This window comes from Rhinichthys klamathensis, unplaced genomic scaffold (genome assembly GCF_029890125.1).
Source record: "Rhinichthys klamathensis goyatoka isolate OS25496 unplaced genomic scaffold, OSU_Roscu_1.1 h1tg000220l_1, whole genome shotgun sequence".
NCBI classification, from domain to species: Eukaryota; Metazoa; Chordata; class Actinopteri; order Cypriniformes; family Leuciscidae; genus Rhinichthys; species Rhinichthys klamathensis.
In genome coordinates, this window is record NW_026606744.1 from 144,583 (window position 1) to 162,987 (window position 18,405).

At 37.0% G+C, this 18,405-nt stretch overlaps 1 protein-coding gene across 2 annotated transcripts in view; it reads left to right on the forward strand.

The window, feature by feature from the left end:
* Nucleotides 1–18,405, forward strand: part of rasgrp3 (RAS guanyl releasing protein 3 (calcium and DAG-regulated)) — a 45,758-nt gene extending 27,353 nt beyond the window's left edge. Inside the window, exons 6-18 of one of the 2 annotated variants that reach the window (XM_056264266.1) lie at nucleotides 3,354–3,485; nucleotides 4,045–4,192; nucleotides 5,130–5,303; nucleotides 6,113–6,229; nucleotides 6,643–6,918; nucleotides 7,056–7,136; nucleotides 7,736–7,849; nucleotides 8,254–8,369; nucleotides 9,218–9,365; nucleotides 11,917–11,953; nucleotides 12,247–12,396; nucleotides 13,496–13,881; nucleotides 14,115–14,582. In XM_056264266.1, coding sequence (XP_056120241.1) covers nucleotides 3,354–3,485; nucleotides 4,045–4,192; nucleotides 5,130–5,303; nucleotides 6,113–6,229; nucleotides 6,643–6,918; nucleotides 7,056–7,136; nucleotides 7,736–7,849; nucleotides 8,254–8,369; nucleotides 9,218–9,365; nucleotides 11,917–11,953; nucleotides 12,247–12,396; nucleotides 13,496–13,881; nucleotides 14,115–14,132 — 1,897 coding nt within the window. In that variant the 3' untranslated portion in view covers nucleotides 14,133–14,582. Of the gene's footprint in view, nucleotides 1–3,353; nucleotides 3,486–4,044; nucleotides 4,193–5,129; nucleotides 5,304–6,112; nucleotides 6,230–6,642; nucleotides 6,919–7,055; nucleotides 7,137–7,735; nucleotides 7,850–8,253; nucleotides 8,370–9,217; nucleotides 9,366–11,916; nucleotides 11,954–12,246; nucleotides 12,397–13,495; nucleotides 13,882–14,114; nucleotides 14,583–17,796 lie in introns of those variants that run through there. The other variant, XM_056264267.1, reaches the window with a different exon arrangement.

Below are 18,405 nucleotides of genomic sequence, written 5' to 3' on the forward strand. Positions count from 1 at the left end.
CTGTCAGGATAATCTATAAATCGCTCGTATAGGAACTGTTGTGAGATGCACACAGAGTGACTTTCTATTACTCACAAATGTGCTCGACTACAACAGCTCTTCCTCTTCTCAAAATGGACTGCCGGGGCTGGGTTTATGTAAAGTTTAGGGTTAGTGATGTCACTAACCCGGGAGGAAGCTCATGTAGTTCCTACCAGCCGTTTGTTGTAGTCCTTAAAAAACGATTTCTTTAAAAGCAAATATCTCCCTTTGCTTTGAACTTTGAGCGTTGTAACTTTGCAGATGTTGTTTATGCTCAAACAGCAACATTACATACTAACTAAAGTTAGAAAAGTGAAATCATAATCAACCACCCCTTTAAGGCCCGAGTGTAATTTTGTGTTACTAGTGTAAAATAGATGTATTAAAGGAAATGGGGGTGAAATTGTACAATTCCTATAAAAATACACACTTGATCATTTTTTAAATAAAAAAACAATGAAAAAGACAAAAATGTCCATAAGGATGAACAGGGGTTACTTCATTTGGTAGCAATTGAATCGTCATCTACATAGCGAGGCTGATTGGTTGCTGTTGCATTAGCGACCAATAAGCTGCAGCTCAGCACTCAAATACCGGTAGTGTTGCTGTTAGCAGACTTCACCACACATTCAGAAACCCTCCACCTTCCCAAGCTCCACCTGTATAGATCTGCGACGGGGGTTATTTCATGTATGTTACAGTTGTGGTCAGAATTATGGTGAATATAACCTTTCATTGAAGTAAAATAATTGAAAGTGGGGGGAAAATCACATTATGAAATAAACGTTTTTCTCCATAACACGTTGGCCACAATTATTGGCACCCCTAGAGTTTTTTTGTTTAGAGTTAAGAGTTAAATATCTCTGAAGTATATTCCCATAATGGCATGATCACCAGGGTGACTAGGAACACGAAATTGTCATGAAAAGCATTTATTTCACTTTCAATTCTTTTTTTTTAATGAAAGGTTAGATCTTTATGATGAATATTTTGAATGAAAGATCAAAAGGATAAGCAATGCAGATTTTTTTTTGCAGCCATCTTTGATCATATTTACCAGGGGTGCCAATAATTCAATAATTCCAAATGTGAATGTTTTATAGCAAGTCTTGATTCTTGCTCTGCAGCAGCAGCGTAGCAGATCTATTCCGCCAAGCCCAAATACATTAACATTGCCATATCCATTACCATTAACATGCCAATCTCTCTGAGAGTTGTGATGACAGAAATAATATAATGAGCTATTTAAATCATTGTATTAAATTGTATTAAAATGTGAAACATACAGTTTTTCTCTGATTTGGTGTGAGACGCAAAAGTAAAAATAAACCGTTTGCTCTCTTTCCAATGCGCATGCACTTGTAGTTTGTGTAACCTATCCGTTATCAGTGTAAATATTGAGGTGTTGCGTAAAAGTTGAATGCCTTATGACCATCTGACCCCTGCTCTCATTGGTCTCACAAATATGCACTGATACACAATACAAAGACCCTTGAGTTGTTACCTCCTAACTGCATGATGTCACTCTGACTCATGCTGGGCACACATTCCAGCTGATGTTTATGTCTTAAAAAAAAAAAAAGCAAGAAAAGGAATGTGTTTTCATGTCTCAGTGCCCTTAGTGAGTCCGGCAGTCAAAAACATCTACATAATTAATGATAAACGGCATGCATCTGACATAAATACGCTTCATCCGTTCCTTTCCCTGGGGACTCGGTGAGAGTCACCAAAACAAAAACATCACAAAATGAAGGAGGTCAGTGTTTTGTAAAACTGCATCCTGTTGGGGGGAAAAGTAACCTTACTTCATTTTAAAAGTAGTCTTGATATTCACTGGATTTTTCCAATCGGCCTGGAGTTGTTGCTGCGTTTCAGGAGATCTGCTGGAAATCATCTACTTCCCCACATAAACAAGACCTGTGCATATGAAGCTATGGGACAATTGTGCATAAATGGGCAAGTTTGGTAGAATTTTTAAAATATAAAAAATAACATGTGCCATGGTGCACTACTGATTATTTTATGTTTTGAAAGACATATCTTATGCTCACAAAGTCTGCATTTCTTTGATCAGTAAATGTAATTTATTCCTGTGATGGCAAAGCTGAAATTTCAGCATCATCACTACAGTCTTCAGTGTCACATGATCCTTCAGAAGTCATTCTAATAGTAGGCTGATTTGGTGCTCAATATACATTAGTTTTATGTTGTTTAATGTTTTGGGCATGTACACAATCTGTCGATTTTGCCCTAATTTGCCAAAATATTGTAGCACATTGGATGCACCGCCTTTAAAGGCATAGTTCACTCAAAAATAAAAGATTATCATTGCTTACTCACCCTCAAGTTGTTTATGGAAGTCAATGGGTGCCGTCAACTGTCTGGTTACCAACATTCTTCAAAATATCTTCTTTTGTGTTCAACAGAAGAAAGAAATTCATACAGATTTGGAACAACATGAGGGTGAGTAAATGATGACAATATTTAAATTTTTGGGTGAACTATCCCTTTAAATTCAACAACAAAAGAGGGGAAAAACAGGAAGCATTTTTCTCCTCCCATTTAAAGGTCATTTTGTAAAATATCCTAACTGTGTAGGAATATAAAGTTAGTTGTTTTTATTATTATTATTATTATTGTATGCATTTAGTGTTGTTTTTTTCTTTGTTGTCAGAAACCTAGGATAGACCTGGATTGCATTTTTTGATTCACAACATACCAATTGAGAACCACAGCTTTAAAATACAATGAAGTGCCATCTAAACACAATGTTACTGCAAATAAATATGGTAATCCTTGCATCAAAAGTACCATCTTATGCCACCACTGTGCCATGGTGCCACCTCAGTACTTCTTTGTAAGGGTAAGAGATGAGTTTAATTAACACAGACCAACAAAACAAAGGTTTGCAGAGTTGTGAGCTGTTTCAATGTTTTGCGTTGGTCCAGACAAACTGTGCTTCAAGGTCACGTTTCCCCACAAGTAAGCATGGTGATAATGTGTTTGAACATTTTCTCAAGCCTGCAGTTTCAGATGTTACCTGACAACAAACAGAATTAAACATGGCAGCTAGAACAGCACTGATACAGTAGGAGCTATTGGTTTAAAACTGATTTACGATATAACAAGCAATACATCAATCTGCAGTTACAACATGCAGGTTGCCTTTAAAAAAAATATTTATTCATTTTTCTGAAATGACAACAAAATCAAGTGGAGTAGAAAGAAATATATAAAAACATTGTTTTAAAGGAGAACCATTTGTACACTTTGATAAACACTATGGGTTTAGCCACTGCAATGTAATTTACAGTTTTCAAACCTGTGTGTAGGTACTGGATAGCTGAATTCCCTGCAGAGTTTGATCTGGATCTAGGTTTGATCCGTCTTACAGAAGAATTTCGAGATGCAGCCGCTCAGCTGGGTGGAGACGAGCACATTAAACTACTTGACATTTCTACAATGTGAGTTGTCGTTGCAACACACAAACACTCACAGGATGCCGATCATTGACTGTATCATTACTATTGACCTATTTGGCTTTAATCATGACTACCGGTTTGATTGAAATGAAAATGCATTGCTATAAATTCAAATGTTGCCCTTTTAATAATAACTTGTGAACTAATGAGCATGTGTTTTAATCACTGATTCATATTATGTGGAAATGATTGCATAGAGCATTACGCACTTGTCCTTTGTCACTAATTAACACTAAATGGCACCTTAAATTTCGTAATAATTCATTCGATTATTGAATGATTTTCTTCTGTGATTATGACAGGTGTCTTGTCGTATCAGGGTAATGAGCGTAAACACATTCTTTAGTTTGTAGCCTACAGTGTGACTTTACATAGAAGATGTTCCATTTTCTTAATATTACATTCAATTAACATTAGTAATGTTATTTTTAGAGAATATTATATAATAATCCGTAAATAAAACAGATTTAAACAGACAATTTTATGGTGAAATGTCACTATAAATTAACATAAAACAGTGAAAACATGTTTGTCCCGTCAGCCCCTCGTATGACTGGATGCGTAAACTGACTCAGCGAAAGAAGCAGGTGAAGAAGGGCAAAGCGTCACTGCTGTTTGATCACCTGGAACCCATTGAGTTGGCCGAACACCTCACCTTCTTAGAGTACAAGTCCATCAGGAGGATATCGGTTAGTGTGCACAGTGGAAATGGAAAAATAGAGTGTTTCTTTCACCTGGGAAAGCCGGCAGCTGTAGAGGACTTACGTCAGTGAAGATAATGCGTGTGTGTGTTTGTTTTTGTGATATAGAAAGAAAAAGACTATGCATATGAGAACACACTTTAGTTCTCTTATCAGCTCTGCTGATTTCTTTCCATCGCCCTGCATTGCTATTCTTAGCAGCTAACACTCAAGTATTTTTTTTAGTTAACTAGCAAACATCCTTCCTTTATCCATTGCTCCCTTCTAAATCAGTGTTAATCTTTAGAAAAATAATGTGATAGAAGCTCTTAAAAGCCATCGCATATAAATCAAAAGTAGTTTGTTCTCATTGTGTCTGCCAGTCTTACATTAACAGTTCGCAACATGAGCTTGAATCAGCCAATTGTTTATTTAAATTAACCAAACAATTCACTAGAATGAATTTGACTTTCTGAAGCTATATACTGCATGTGAGAGTGGACCATTTAAGGTGAACCAATTCACTAGAATGAATCAGTAAATCATATTTTTATTTATCTATTTTTACAGTAACCATCCAATCAAATGAATTGGACTTTCCAACGTGACATTCGAGACAGAGACTGGACTATTAAAGACGAATCAATTCTCTAAAATAATTTTAACTTTCCAACTGATGACTGTTTAGGATGAACAGATTCACTAGAAAGAATCCAACACTACATTGGACTGACCATTTAATTAAACATATTTATACTCATCGATAATATCGTAAGGTCACGCTGTACCTTTACTAGTTGCAAAAAGTAACTTGTTACTGGAAAAGTTGTGCTTTGAAAATAGCTGAACTGCTTTCATGTGACATACTGAAAACATGAACTGTTAGTTCAAGTTAGTTACTTTTTTTTAAAGTTATGAATATGTCTTAATATGTGTATGTCCTCAGTTCACAGATTACCAGAGTTACGTGATTCATGGCTGTCTAGTAGATAACCCCACATTAGAGCGCTCCATCGCTCTGTTTAATGGGATCTCTCAGTGGGTTCAGCTGATGGTTCTCAGTAAACTCACCCCTCAGCACAGAGCAGAGGTCATCAACAAATACATCCATGTCGCACAGGTAAGAACATACATTTAAATTTATGTCTGACAAAGATTTAAGTAATACAAATTAGTAATTGAAGCAGATCAGAGATTATCTAACCTATTATCTGTATTTATGAAAGTTTATTAACTTGTCTAAAAAGGATTGCATTGTTCCTAAAGTAATATATAATAACACCAGAGCAAGAAATACATTAAACGTATGAAAGTAAATCAAAGTAAAGGAAATGCAACTAAATGTAACATAATGTAAGGTGATGAAGCTCATGAAATGATTGAATAACTCATGAGAATAAATGCATCCTGGGTAACACACTGATGTGAGACGCTGTCTGTATGTTGATTTACGCAAATGCGAGACCCTTCACCCAGCAAACTAGTTTCTGTCAGTGCATTCTGAAAGCAGCTAGATGACATTTCCAGGCCCTTTGATATGTTAATGTCTGCCAGCGAAAGAGTGCGGAGCCGCCTGCCTGCTCTCACGCCGCCGGGGGTGTATGAAACGCCTCTATTGTGAAGAGCACCCAGGCATCCCTTCAGTACAAAGCCTGTGCTTTTAGTATCTGTTTTAAGGCCTGCTGGGCATGATCTGTGTCAGCTAATAGATGTTAAGTGTCGAGCTGTCGAGTTGCTGGAGCTTCAGTAATAAAGGAGCGCTGTGCTTTTATGAGATCAGCGAGCACTTGTGCAATTATGCTGTAAATGAAAAATCATAGATCATATGTGAACTAATGGATCAAATCTATCTGTCTATCTATCTATCTATCTGTCTGTCTGTCTGTCTGACGATCTGACAATCTGTCTGTCTCTTTTTGTCTCTTCCAGAAACTGCTCCACCTGCAGAACTTTAACACACTGATGGCTGTGGTCGGGGGTCTGAGTCACAGCTCTATTTCCCGCTTGAAGGAAACTCATTCTCACCTCAGCCCAGAGGTCACCAAGGTGCAACATTCACTGCAAAAACAGCTGTTTAGTTTCTCTAAGAATTATAAAGAAACTATTCACTCCCTTTTCCGTAAAGTCAAGTTGTCATTGAAGACCAACTCCCACTGCTGAGGGAGTTGATGTCACGTTACCTTTGGAAAATATTTTAGACATAATCATACGAGAAATACAAGAAAAGTATTTCTAAAATGGCCCAGAGAAGTGAAGCTGGTTGTAAGAAAATGTTTTGTTATAAATATATTTTAGGTGTAATTTAAGTGTCTAAATAGCATTTCAGGTGCTAGTATATGAGAAATGCACTAAAAAAAACTAAAACAAATGGTCAGACATGGGATATCTAGATTAGAACGTATAACAGAAAAGGTTAAAGATTAATTTCAGGAACTGTCATTTTCTCTTGATATTGACAGATCTGGAATGAAATGACAGAGCTGGTTTCGTCAAACAGTAATTACTGTGCTTACCGCAAAGCCTTCAGTGAAAGCGAAGGGTTTAAGATCCCGATCCTAGGCGTTCATTTGAAGGACCTGATCGCCGTGCACGTGGTCTTCCCGGACTGGGTGGAGGATGGGAAAGTGAACATCGTGAAGATGCAGCAGCTGTATCTCACCTTTAATGAGCTGGTGTCCCTGCAGAGTGCTGTGGCTCAGGTGGAGCCCAACATGGACCTGATCTACCTGCTCACTGTGAGTTCAGCTTACACATCTGTTGGTCGTAAATCTGCATACACAGTTAAAGTCAGACAGCAGCACTGAATTACAGTGGTTTTATCCTCTAGGGAAATTAGTGGTTATAATTTAATTTTATGTCTGTTTGTGTAAAGCTGTCCTTGGATCTGTACTACACAGAGGATGAAATTTATGAGCTGTCCTTGCTCAGAGAACCCCGTAACCCCAAATCTCAGGTAAGATGGCTGTACGGCCCAATGAACCTACTGTTCAAAAGAAATTAATATTTTTATTCAGGATGCATTCAATTGATCAAAAGTGACAAAGAAATGTACAAAAGATTTGTATTTAGAAATAAATGTTTTTTTCCCCCCACAAAAAAATATTGAGCAACACAACTGTTTGCAACATTCAGTAATATTAAAAGAAATGTTTCTTGAGCACCAAATTGGCATATTAGAATGATTTCTGAAGGATCAGGAAGGAAGACTGCAGTAATGATGCTGAAAATTCAGCTTTGCCATTACAGGAATAAATTACATTTTAAAATATTCAAATAGTTCAAAATATTATTAATTATTTGATCAAATAAATGCAGCCTTGATGATCATACGATTTTTTTAAGCAGTAAAAACCCAAACATTCAACATGTTTGGGTCATTTAAGTGAAACATTTTACAAGATTTATCTTCCACTGAAACCCATTTGATATTGTGGTCACAAAATATTGACTGGTTTCCTCTTCTCTCGAAGAGTTTTAGCTGGAAAGGGTTTCTTTTGTAAAAAAATGAGCACAGACCATAATCGATTTTATAACATCCATGTTTTTCTGCAGCCAACATCTCCAACAACACCCAACAAACCTCTGGCTCCACTGGATTGGGCCTCTGGGGTCACAACCAAACCAGATCCTTCAGTGGTCAACAAACACATCAGGAAGGTCGTGGATGTAAGATATTGTCAACAACAATACTCACAGATATTAAATTATGATATAGTATTAAAGAAAATAAAACCTTTTCATGTCCTATATAAATCCAAATTATTTTCATAATTTTTCAAATGTACAAATGCCACAGATTGTTTTCTAGTTCCGTAAAACCTGGTCAGGCTTTGAATATAAGGGGCTTATTATGTCAAGCATATTTCAGTGACTCCTAACTTCCTGAATGATTTATTTAGATAAATCGGGTTATATGGTAGATTATGTCAATGCACATTTTTATGCCACATGCAAAGAATAAGATAATTTAACAGAAGATGTATGTATGTATTTAGCTTTTGCTCATTGCATCCAGGTCACTAAACTTGTGTATTCCTGTTTTGTTTTTTGTTGTTTTTTTGCATTTAAAGTCTGTCTTTCGAAACTATGACCACGACCATGACGGATATATATCTCAGGAAGACTTTGAGAGTATCGCAGCAAATTTCCCTTTCCTCGATTCCTTCTGCGTGCTTGATAAAGACCAGTAAGTAGGAAACGCACACACATGAAATGTGTGATTCTTGTAACAAACCCCTGCAGTGCCAAACTGCTAATAGCGTTTCTTGACGAGAGCTGCTCATAGTCTGTGTCAATGATCCTTTATAAGCCTGGGCAGAGATTCAGTGATATTGGAGGAGACACATTTTCAGTACATCGTCTCCATTCTGACAGGGTCAATGTAATGTGTCTGGAAATTCCTTAAAGGGTTCTTCTCAACCGTGCTAAATTCGTAAGTATGTTTTATCGCTGCAAATGAAGCAGAGCATGATGCGCAGACTACACAACACCATGATGTAATATTTAAACAACAATTATACATTTTTAAAGAGCACTAAAGTGCAGTGTTTTTGTGAATTTTTGGAAAAACAGCGTATTTTTCAGCCTGATACTTTCTGTATCATTGGATAAAGGCATATAGCATTTAAAATGTTTATGTATTTATTTTTAATGATCAGAGGTTAGAAAATGCAGCATGTGTAGTCACTTCAGGACATGCTGCTGCTCAGTGTGGGTTACCTGCTGCACTGTTAAAAGGCTGAAGGTCATGCCTCCCAGCGAAGGACGCACAGCATCAGGCACGCAAAGACTCTCACACACACTCAGAAATTCCCCAGGCGTCCTCTGTGGTTCATCTTAGCAGCACAGCGCTCAAACCGCATTACTGGCGCGTGACTGCATGCATTTCTCCTGAGCTCCTGCACTCACGCTGGTTCTATTTCGATACTGTACCTGTTGTGACACAGGAAGAGCACTAGCAAAGGAAGAGTTGTGTTGACTGCTTTATGAGCTGCATGGAGGAAATCATGATTATCCCTTTCTGTTTTTGTCCAGGGATGGATTGATCAGTAAGGATGAGATGATGGCGTATTTCCTGCGTGCCAACCCGCTGCTGCAGTGTAAGATGGGTCCTGGGTTTATTCACAACTTCCAGGAGATGACCTACCTGAAGCCAACATTCTGTGAACACTGCGCTGGATTTGTAAGAGCTGATTTTATTAGGCTCATTAAGAACAACAAAATGTACTCCTTTCCTTTCACATCAGCACAGTTGATCATGTATTTTGGGAGATTTCTCCTGTGCAACACTTATGCAAAGATACTCTCTGTGACTAAAGTGCAGTAGAAGTTGTCTGAGGTGTTCAGCAGTGTGTGAGTGTGTGCAAACAAATACACCTAGCAGGAGTTTACCACAACATCACTGAATCATGAAGACAGTGTTTAAAGGTTAATTCCAACCTCAACCACAATGTTTAGCTGTTTCTCACTCTCGAGATTTGTATCATTGCAGGCCAAGTGGCTGACTGTAAAAATAAATAAATAATAATAATAATCAAACACTACCGTTCAGAAGTTTGGGGTTAGTAAAATTTTTATTTTATTTTTAAGAAATTAATACTTTTATTCAGCAAGGAAGCATTTCTGATGTTACAAAAGATTTTTTAAAAAAATCTTTTTTTTAATAAATTCTGTTTACTTTCTATTCGTCAAAGAATCCTGAAAAATGTATCTTGGTTTCCACAAAAATATTCTGTCATTAATTACTCACTCTCATGTCGTTCCAAACCTCTTAGACTTTCGTTCATCTTCGGAACACAAATGAAGATCTTTTTAATGAAATCTTTGAGAGCTTTGTCCCTCCATTGACAGCTACACAACTACCACTTTGACACTTCAAAAAGTTTGTAAAGAGATCATAAAACTAATCCATATGAATTGAGCAGTAAACGTCTAAATTCAATCTGTTCGTCATATAAAGCAATCGTGTCTCTTCAGAAAATCTGCACTAAACCGCTCAATTCATTTGGATTGTTTTATCATAATGTGACACTGAAGACTGGAGTAATGATGCTGAAAATTCAGCTTTGCATCTTAGGAATAAATTACATTTAGAATCTATTAAAATAGAAAACACTTATTTTAAATTTTAACATTGTTTCACAATATTACTATTTTTTTTATTTTTTTTATTACAGACTCCAAAATTTTGAACGGTAGTATATTTCCTCCAGAAAGCGGTACATTGGATAATGTTTTTGAATTATGTAACAAAATGGAATTTATTTTTAAAAAATATAGCGCAAACACACAGATATAAAACAACATACACTCACCTAAAGGATATAGGAACACCTGTTGAATTTCTCATTAATGCAATTATCTAATCAACCAATCACATGGCAGTTGCTTCAATGCAATGAAATAAACACGCGTTACAACCGAGGTATGCAGCAAAGCATTTGTGAAGCCACAACACGCACAACCTTGAGGCGGATGGGCTACAACAGCAGAAGACCCCACCGGGTACCACTCATTTCCACTACAAATAGGAAAAAGAGGCTAAAATTTGCAAGAGCTCACCAAAATTGGACAGTTGAAGACTGGAAAAATGTTGCCTGGTCTGATGAGTCTCGATTTCTGTTGAGACATTCAGATGGTAGAGTCAGAATTTGGCGTAAACAGAATGAGAACATGGATCCATCATGCCTTGTTACCACTGTGCAGGCTGGTGGTGGTGTAATGGTGTGGGGGATGTTTTCTTGGCACACTTTGGGCCCCTTAGGGCCAATTGGGCATCGTTTAAATGCCACGGCCTACCTGAGCATTGTTTCTGACCATGTCCATCCCTTTATGGCCACCATGTACCCATCCTCTGATGGCTACTTCCAGCAGAATAATGCACCATGTCACAAAGCTTGAATCATTTCAAATTGGTTTCTTGAACATGACAATGAGTTCACTGCACTAAAATGGCCCCCACAGTCACCAGATCTCAACCCAATAGAGCATCTTTGGGATGTGGTGGAACGGGAGCTTCGAGCCCTGGATGTGCATCCCACAAATCTCCATCAACTGCAAGATGCTATCCTATTAATATGGGCCAACATTTCTAAAGAATGCTTTCAGCACCTTGTTGAATCAATGCCACGTAGAATTAAGGCAGTTCTGAAGGCGAAAGGGGGTCAAACACAGTATTAGTATGGTGTTCCTAATAATCCTTTAGGTGAGTGTATATAGTAATAATATAATGTACAAAAAGAAAAAAATCAGATGACCAAGGTGACAACCAGCCCTACACACACATAAGATTTGTACAAAATTGTGTCTTTCGTAGTAAATGCATCACATTTCCTGTTGGCATAGTGCTGAATATTGTGGGCTGATTAACTTTAGAGTGAGTGTATACACTACAGTGAGTGTTTAGTCATGGTCACTGCTGCTCAGATTGTTCTGTATTTACACAGATGGTTAGACAGGAATCCGCTGAGTTAACACACACATTCTTTTAAACAGACTTTCAGACACACACACACACAAATCCACCTTCTCTCACACTGTATTGCACAGGAAGGGTGCAACGTGTGGAAGTATCCTGTTTATTACACATGGGTCTGTGTACAGAAAACCATGAACTCAAATACAGCATAAACCTGCTGCTTCTGTCCCCAATTCATATTTACTCATATGCTTCTCTCTCTCCGTTTTGTCCTCTTCATTGCCCTTCCTCTTCACCCCGTGGTCCATGTTTTCAGCTCTGGGGAATTATTAAACAAGGATACAAGTGCAAAGGTAAAAATAAATAAATAGAGCAAATTACAATAGATGTTGATGCTTGAACAGGCCACTAATCTTATAAATTCACTAATAGTTTAGTTAGTTGATAGTAGTGGTTTGTTAAATATTCTATAACAAACAGATAGAAACATCTGTCTCATCTATAACATCTATAAATCTGTCCCATGCATGTGTGTACTATTATTTTTCAATAGTTTTTTTGTTGTTGTTCTTATACAGTTCTCATAACACTGTATATATGTAGGTAAATGCACACTTTTGTTCAAATTGAATCTTATTGTTTTCAGACTGTGGAGTGAACTGCCATAAACAGTGTCGTGAGCTGCTGGTTTTGGCGTGCCGACGTCTTCCTCGGTCCACATCGCTGGGCAGTGTGTCTCCTGGAGTGCTTACACACAGCTCTTTACCCAGCAGCCCCAACCTGCCCACCTGCAAAGGTGAAAACACACATGTACAGTACATCTCCATCTGCTTATCTCAGAGTAAAAATTCATAGATGAGGGTGATCTCTCTCTCTCTCTCTCTCTTTCTCTCTCACTCACATACAAAAAACCCCATAATTTTTTATATTGAATTAGTATTTTGCCTCATTTCCATATCGTAATATCTTATCGTCTTATAAACAAGATTTACTTGAGAAGCAAATCTGTGAAAGTGATGATTTTCAACCTGCTTTGTATTGTTACATTATCGGTAGAACAGTATATGTAAATAAACAATGATTACTCGTTCTCCGTGTTACATGGACTGAGATATTTACGTTTATTTGTCAGCAAAACTTTTGACAGCTTCAGGGCTTTTCATGAAAAAGGCTGTTTATTTCAGTTTTTCCTCTCCGTTTGGCCTAAAACACTGTGGGCAAATTCTAAACGGTGTTTTTGAACCCTTGAAGAGCACCTCAGGAAGGGGACGCCATTTGTAGTAGCACAGTTAAAAGCTCCGCTTCCCATATAAACCTGAGACTCGTGCTTCGGACTGCACATGCCCATTGGCTCCTCTAGCCTGAAAAACAAGCTTTTTTTAAACTAATTGGTCATAAGAAACAACATTTATGCGACAGTTTATGTCAGATTTTGTTGCTGATTTGAAATAAGTTATTTAATTGTGAGTTCGGCAAGCAGTTTTGGGGGTTTCAGGATAGATAGGACTTGGTCTTGGATGCCCCAAATAGCTGCCCGGAGGTGTTGCAAATATAGCCGCCGAGTGAACAGACTTTCCTTAAAAGGGACATTTTTTTTTCGCTTTTCTACTGTATAGGCAGCCAAGTTTTATTGAAAGCCTATTTTGCCAGTGGTGAAGTAACCATTGCTTTCAGAGAATACGATTTTTTTTCTAGTTTTAAACATAAATCAAAATTTAAAGGGAAAAACTATTTGCCAGTCGTGTGAGAAAAATCAAGATATATTCTTTGAAATCTAGGTTTTTTTTCCTTACACATTTGTACAATTAAATGTATCTTGTCTTTGGAATGTTTTAATGGTAAACAATACAAAAACATTCTCTTTGCTACCATACTCTTGTCTTGTCATTGAACAGATGATGATGAGGTGTTTACATTCCCTGCTGTGTCGCCATCGTCAAGCTCTGACCTGGAGGGAAAGTCCATCACTCTGATGACCGGTTCAGCCCAGCGCATCTCAGTGCGGCTCCAGAGAGCCACCACCAGTCAGGCCACACAGACAGAACCCCTTTGGCCCGAGAACGGCTGGGCTGCCGTTGCTGACAGCGGGTCACACACCTTTCCCAAAATGAGGTACAGGCCACACCGCAAAGCATCCAAGAGCAAAGGCTTTGCCCGCTGGGAGAATGACACACAGAGTTCGGCAGGGACGAGGAACAGCAGGAACTCACAGGAGCACAGCGAAGAGTCAACGCAGAATGGACTCGCAGAACAACATATCAACAAAACCATGACCTCTGAGGTACGATAAAAAAAAAAAAAAAAAAGCACATTTGAATTAAGTAGAAATTATCCAGTAACGATTTAGAATAGTTAAAAATTCAGGGTGCTGGAAAAACACTTCCCAAAAACATGTTCTATGAGATGACAAAGATGACTCACACTTGTTTGAGCAGGAAGACCTTGTGAATCCCACAAACCACCTTCTTGTTTCACTGCTTTTTAATTCCTTCATCACTTCTTGCTTCTCTCAAGGCCCTGGAACATCTTTAAACTTCGCTCAGCCATTGCCATGGAAACGCCAAGGTTCCGCGGTCTGGCCTCTTCTCACGTCGCTCTAGAGATAATCTTGATCAGAGGCCGCAGGGCCGAGAGCACCTCAACACTCACACTGATGGGCGTACATATGGAGTAGCACTAAGGCTCTAGGCTGTTATTTTAGGATGTGGCAGACACCTTGTTTTGGGTTCAAATGCAGAGCATATGTGTGAACCCGGATTGTGTTGCCGTGTTTGTTAAGTTCAGATATTCTCTGTGTTATTTATAGAACGGGCTTTAAAAAAGCCAGGGTCACTTGACACACAGGGATTAAACCGCTGACGCACCTGTCAGGGTTACAATGCAGAATTAATTTTTTAGGTGAGCAGTTTATGAATACACGTTTTACTATGTTTAGCATGTTGGTTTGGTTTTTAACCTTTTTAGGTAAAAATATAAAACAATAATAATAATAATTGTAGTTTTAAATTATTTGTAATAACTTCTGGCATTTTATGTACCAGATATGGATTTATTTACAATTAAAACTAACAAATAATTTTAGAAAAAAAACATTTTAAAAGGGAAAAAATCTCCTGTGATGTTTTTAAAAGTATGTTTTTAGAGTCTCTTTTACCCACTAAGGCCGCGTGTCCACCGAAGCATTTTTAGCCATCTGAAAACGCTGGACGCTCTGCTAAAAACGCCTATGGGCGTTTCGTTGCTATGATAAGGAATATCCGCAGCACAGTTTACTTGTAACTGATTTCGCAGATAATTTGTTTCATACTAAATTTATTTTTCATTCATTTTGTTCGGTTAGCTCCGCTGGTTGTTGTCGTTGTACAGAAAGAATGTTGTGACAGTTGGTCGGTGTGGTATTAGTCCCGCCCCTCCTCCACTGTGATTGGACGGTTGGGTAAAAAGTGACAGTGATGAGCGCTGCGTTTTACCCAAAGTTGAACATTCTTCAACTCTTGGCGACCAGTAAAAAACGCCGGGTGCTCAGCGCTTCAGCGTGAAAAAAAGGTTCAGCGCCTCTACGCTCATGGCGTTTAAAACATACGGCGCTCCCATTGAAAACAATTGAAAAAATACCCCAGGCCCGTGAAAAAACGCTTTGGTGGACACACGGCCTAAGACTGCATTCATTTGATCAAAAATACAGTAAAAAAGTAATACTGTGAAATATTACTGAAAATTTTTTAAATAATTTGACTTCCATTTGAATCTATTTTAAAATGTATTTTATTTCTGCGATGTCAAAGCTGAATTTTCAGTCTTCAGTGTCACATGATCCTTCAGAAATCATTCTAATATGCTGATTGGTGCTCAAGACACATTACTTATCTTCTATCTATCTATCTATCTATCTATCTATCTATCTATCTATCTATCTATCTATCTATCTATCTATCTATCTATCTATCTATCTATCTATCTATAAATTACAGGAACGTCTGTCTGTTAATAGAAAATCTCTCGAACCGTTAGTCCGATGGATTTCAAACTTGACAGGTGTCTTGCTACGGGCACGAGTAAGTGCAGTGCCGAGTTTGACGTTGTTTGGATTAGAAATTCAAAAGATATCGTTAAATATATCGGTAAAAGGACACATTGAAGTTGTGGTTTAAAAATAAACATCCTGACCTTAGAGAGGGTTGTGGTTTTAAAATTGTGGTTTAAAAATAAACATTGTCAGCTAAACATTAAGTCAGCTACACTGTTTACTTCTGAAGTAAAAAAGTAGCGATTCTTTTCAAGAAATGTAGCGATTCTTTTCAAGGTTGTTATTACACATTTATTACAATGTAATTATACATTTATTACAGTGTTGTTATACATTTATTATAATGCAATTATACATTTATTACTGTTATTATACATTTATTACAATGTAATTATACGTTTATTACAATGTAATTATACATTACAGTGTTATTATACCTTTGTTACTATGTAATTATACATTACAATGTAATTATACGTTTACTACAGTGTTATTATACATTTGTTACATTATTCTTTTTGAAAAAGTAGCGATTCTTTTTTAAAAAGTATGGTAGCGATTCTTTTTGAAAAAAGCAGCGATTCTTTTTTGGAAAAAATTGCGATTCTTTTTGAAAAAGTAGTGATTATTTTTTAAAAAGTATCGATTCACTTTTGAAAAAGTATCGATTCATTTTTGAAAAAAGTATCAATTCACTTTTGAAAAAGTAGCGATTCTTTTTGAAAAAGTAGCGAATCTTTTTTTGAAAAACTAGCGATTCTTTTTGGAAAAAGTAGCGATTCTTTTTGAAAAAAGTAGTGTAAAAATGTTTAATTATACATTTGTTAGTCTTATTATACATTACAATGTAAATATACATTTATTAGTGTTATACATTTTTTACAATGTAATTATACGTTTATTACAATGTAATCATACAATTTAATTATAGTTATTACAGTGTTATACATTTGTTACATTATTATTATTATACATTTGTTACATTATTCTTTTTGAAAAAGTAGCGAATCTTTTTGAAAAAAGTAGCGTAAAAAATTAAATTAATTTGTTACAGTGTTATTATACATTTGTTACATTATTATTATACATTTGTTACATTATTATTTTGTTACATTATTCTTTTTGCAAAAAGTATCGATTCACTTTCGAAAAAGTATCGATTCACTTTTGAAAAAGTAGCGATTCACTTTTGAAAAAGTATCGATTCATTTTTGAAAAAGTATCGATTCACTTTTGAAAAAGTAGCGATTCTTTTTGAATAAGTAGCGATTCACTACTTTCGAAAAAGTAGCAATTCATTTTTAAAAAAATAGCGATTCATTTTTGAAAAAGGAGCATTCTTTTTGAAAAAGTATCGATTCTTTTTTCAAAAAGTAGCAAATCTTTTTTTGAAAAAAGTATCGATTCTTTTCGAAAAAGTAGCGATTCATTTTTGAAAAAGTGGCGATTTAACTGACTCTGTAAGTCAGCTACACTGTTTAATTCTGAATACTATATTTTATTCTGGTGCGCTTAACGTTAGAGTTTAGGCTCCTGTGTAATAGTAGCCTAGCCCTAGGCTATTAAGCACCTCAAACATACCAAACCAACAATTACTAAAAACACATAAAAACTGATTTTGCACGGGCATTGCACTAGTTATTATCAATGATAAGATGATCAAATAATCAAAACCATGATACGTTATTTCCAGGGTTCTCTGAATGGAAAGTTCAAAAGAACAGCATGTATTTAATATGGAATTTTTGTAACATCATAAATGTCGTAACTGTCAACTTTGATCAATTTAATGCATTCTTGCTAAATAAAAAATATGAATTTATTTAACAAAAAACAAGGTAGTGTATGCTGTTGAACATACAGAATTTACCAGACAAATGTTTATTTTCTGAAGATCCACTGATTTATTTATTTATTTACTTACATTTTCTTAAGAAAGTGCCATTGCCACTTGCCTTTGCAGAAGTGGCCTCCATGATTCTAGGATGTTGTGTCTGGTTGCCAGGGCGTTGATATGCGGTTGCTAGGGTGTTCAAGGTGGTTACTGGGTGTTTGCTTACTTCCCAAAGTCACAGAGATCCCAAATCCATATTGAAATTTTAGCACTAATTATTTTTCTTTGAACAAATGAGTCAGGTGTCTTCATGATCTCCCACTGTGTGTTTTCAGATCAGCTGACTTGACCGCTCTGTGGGCCCACGCAGGACACCCTGGAGTCTGTCAGGACCACGGCCCAGAGGGCTCTCCTCTCTAGGGGGCGTGCTGGGGTGCCTAATGCCTCCAGTGGATCAGGAATAGGGCCACTATTTCTACAGCCACAGCGATAGAGGGGTGGCAAGCAACCCGTTGACTAAACTGGGGGAAGGGTTGCATCAAAGGAAAGGTCTCGGACTAAACAGAGAGTGACTGTGCTGTGCTGTCCTGTGTATCAGACTGTAGCAGACAGGTTGGAAACCTAACTGAGAATCACTGGAAGAAGCTGATGTGATGGATGCATCAGCATGATAATAGATGTGTGAGAAAGAGTATTTAAGGTATGCTGTTGACGTGTTTTCAACGCACGCTCTGGTTTTCGTTCTCCAAAAACACTACGTGGAAAGGACACAGTGAGTGGTTACATTCAGGTTGTCTGAAGGTGGAACTGGCAAGAGGGAAATATGAAGATAAACTTATGTATAACAGAATATTAAAACACTAACTTCATTTATGTGTTTCCCTGTGACACATTATGATCAGAAGTGGAAGGTACGTTGAGTTTTAAGATCACAAATATAATTT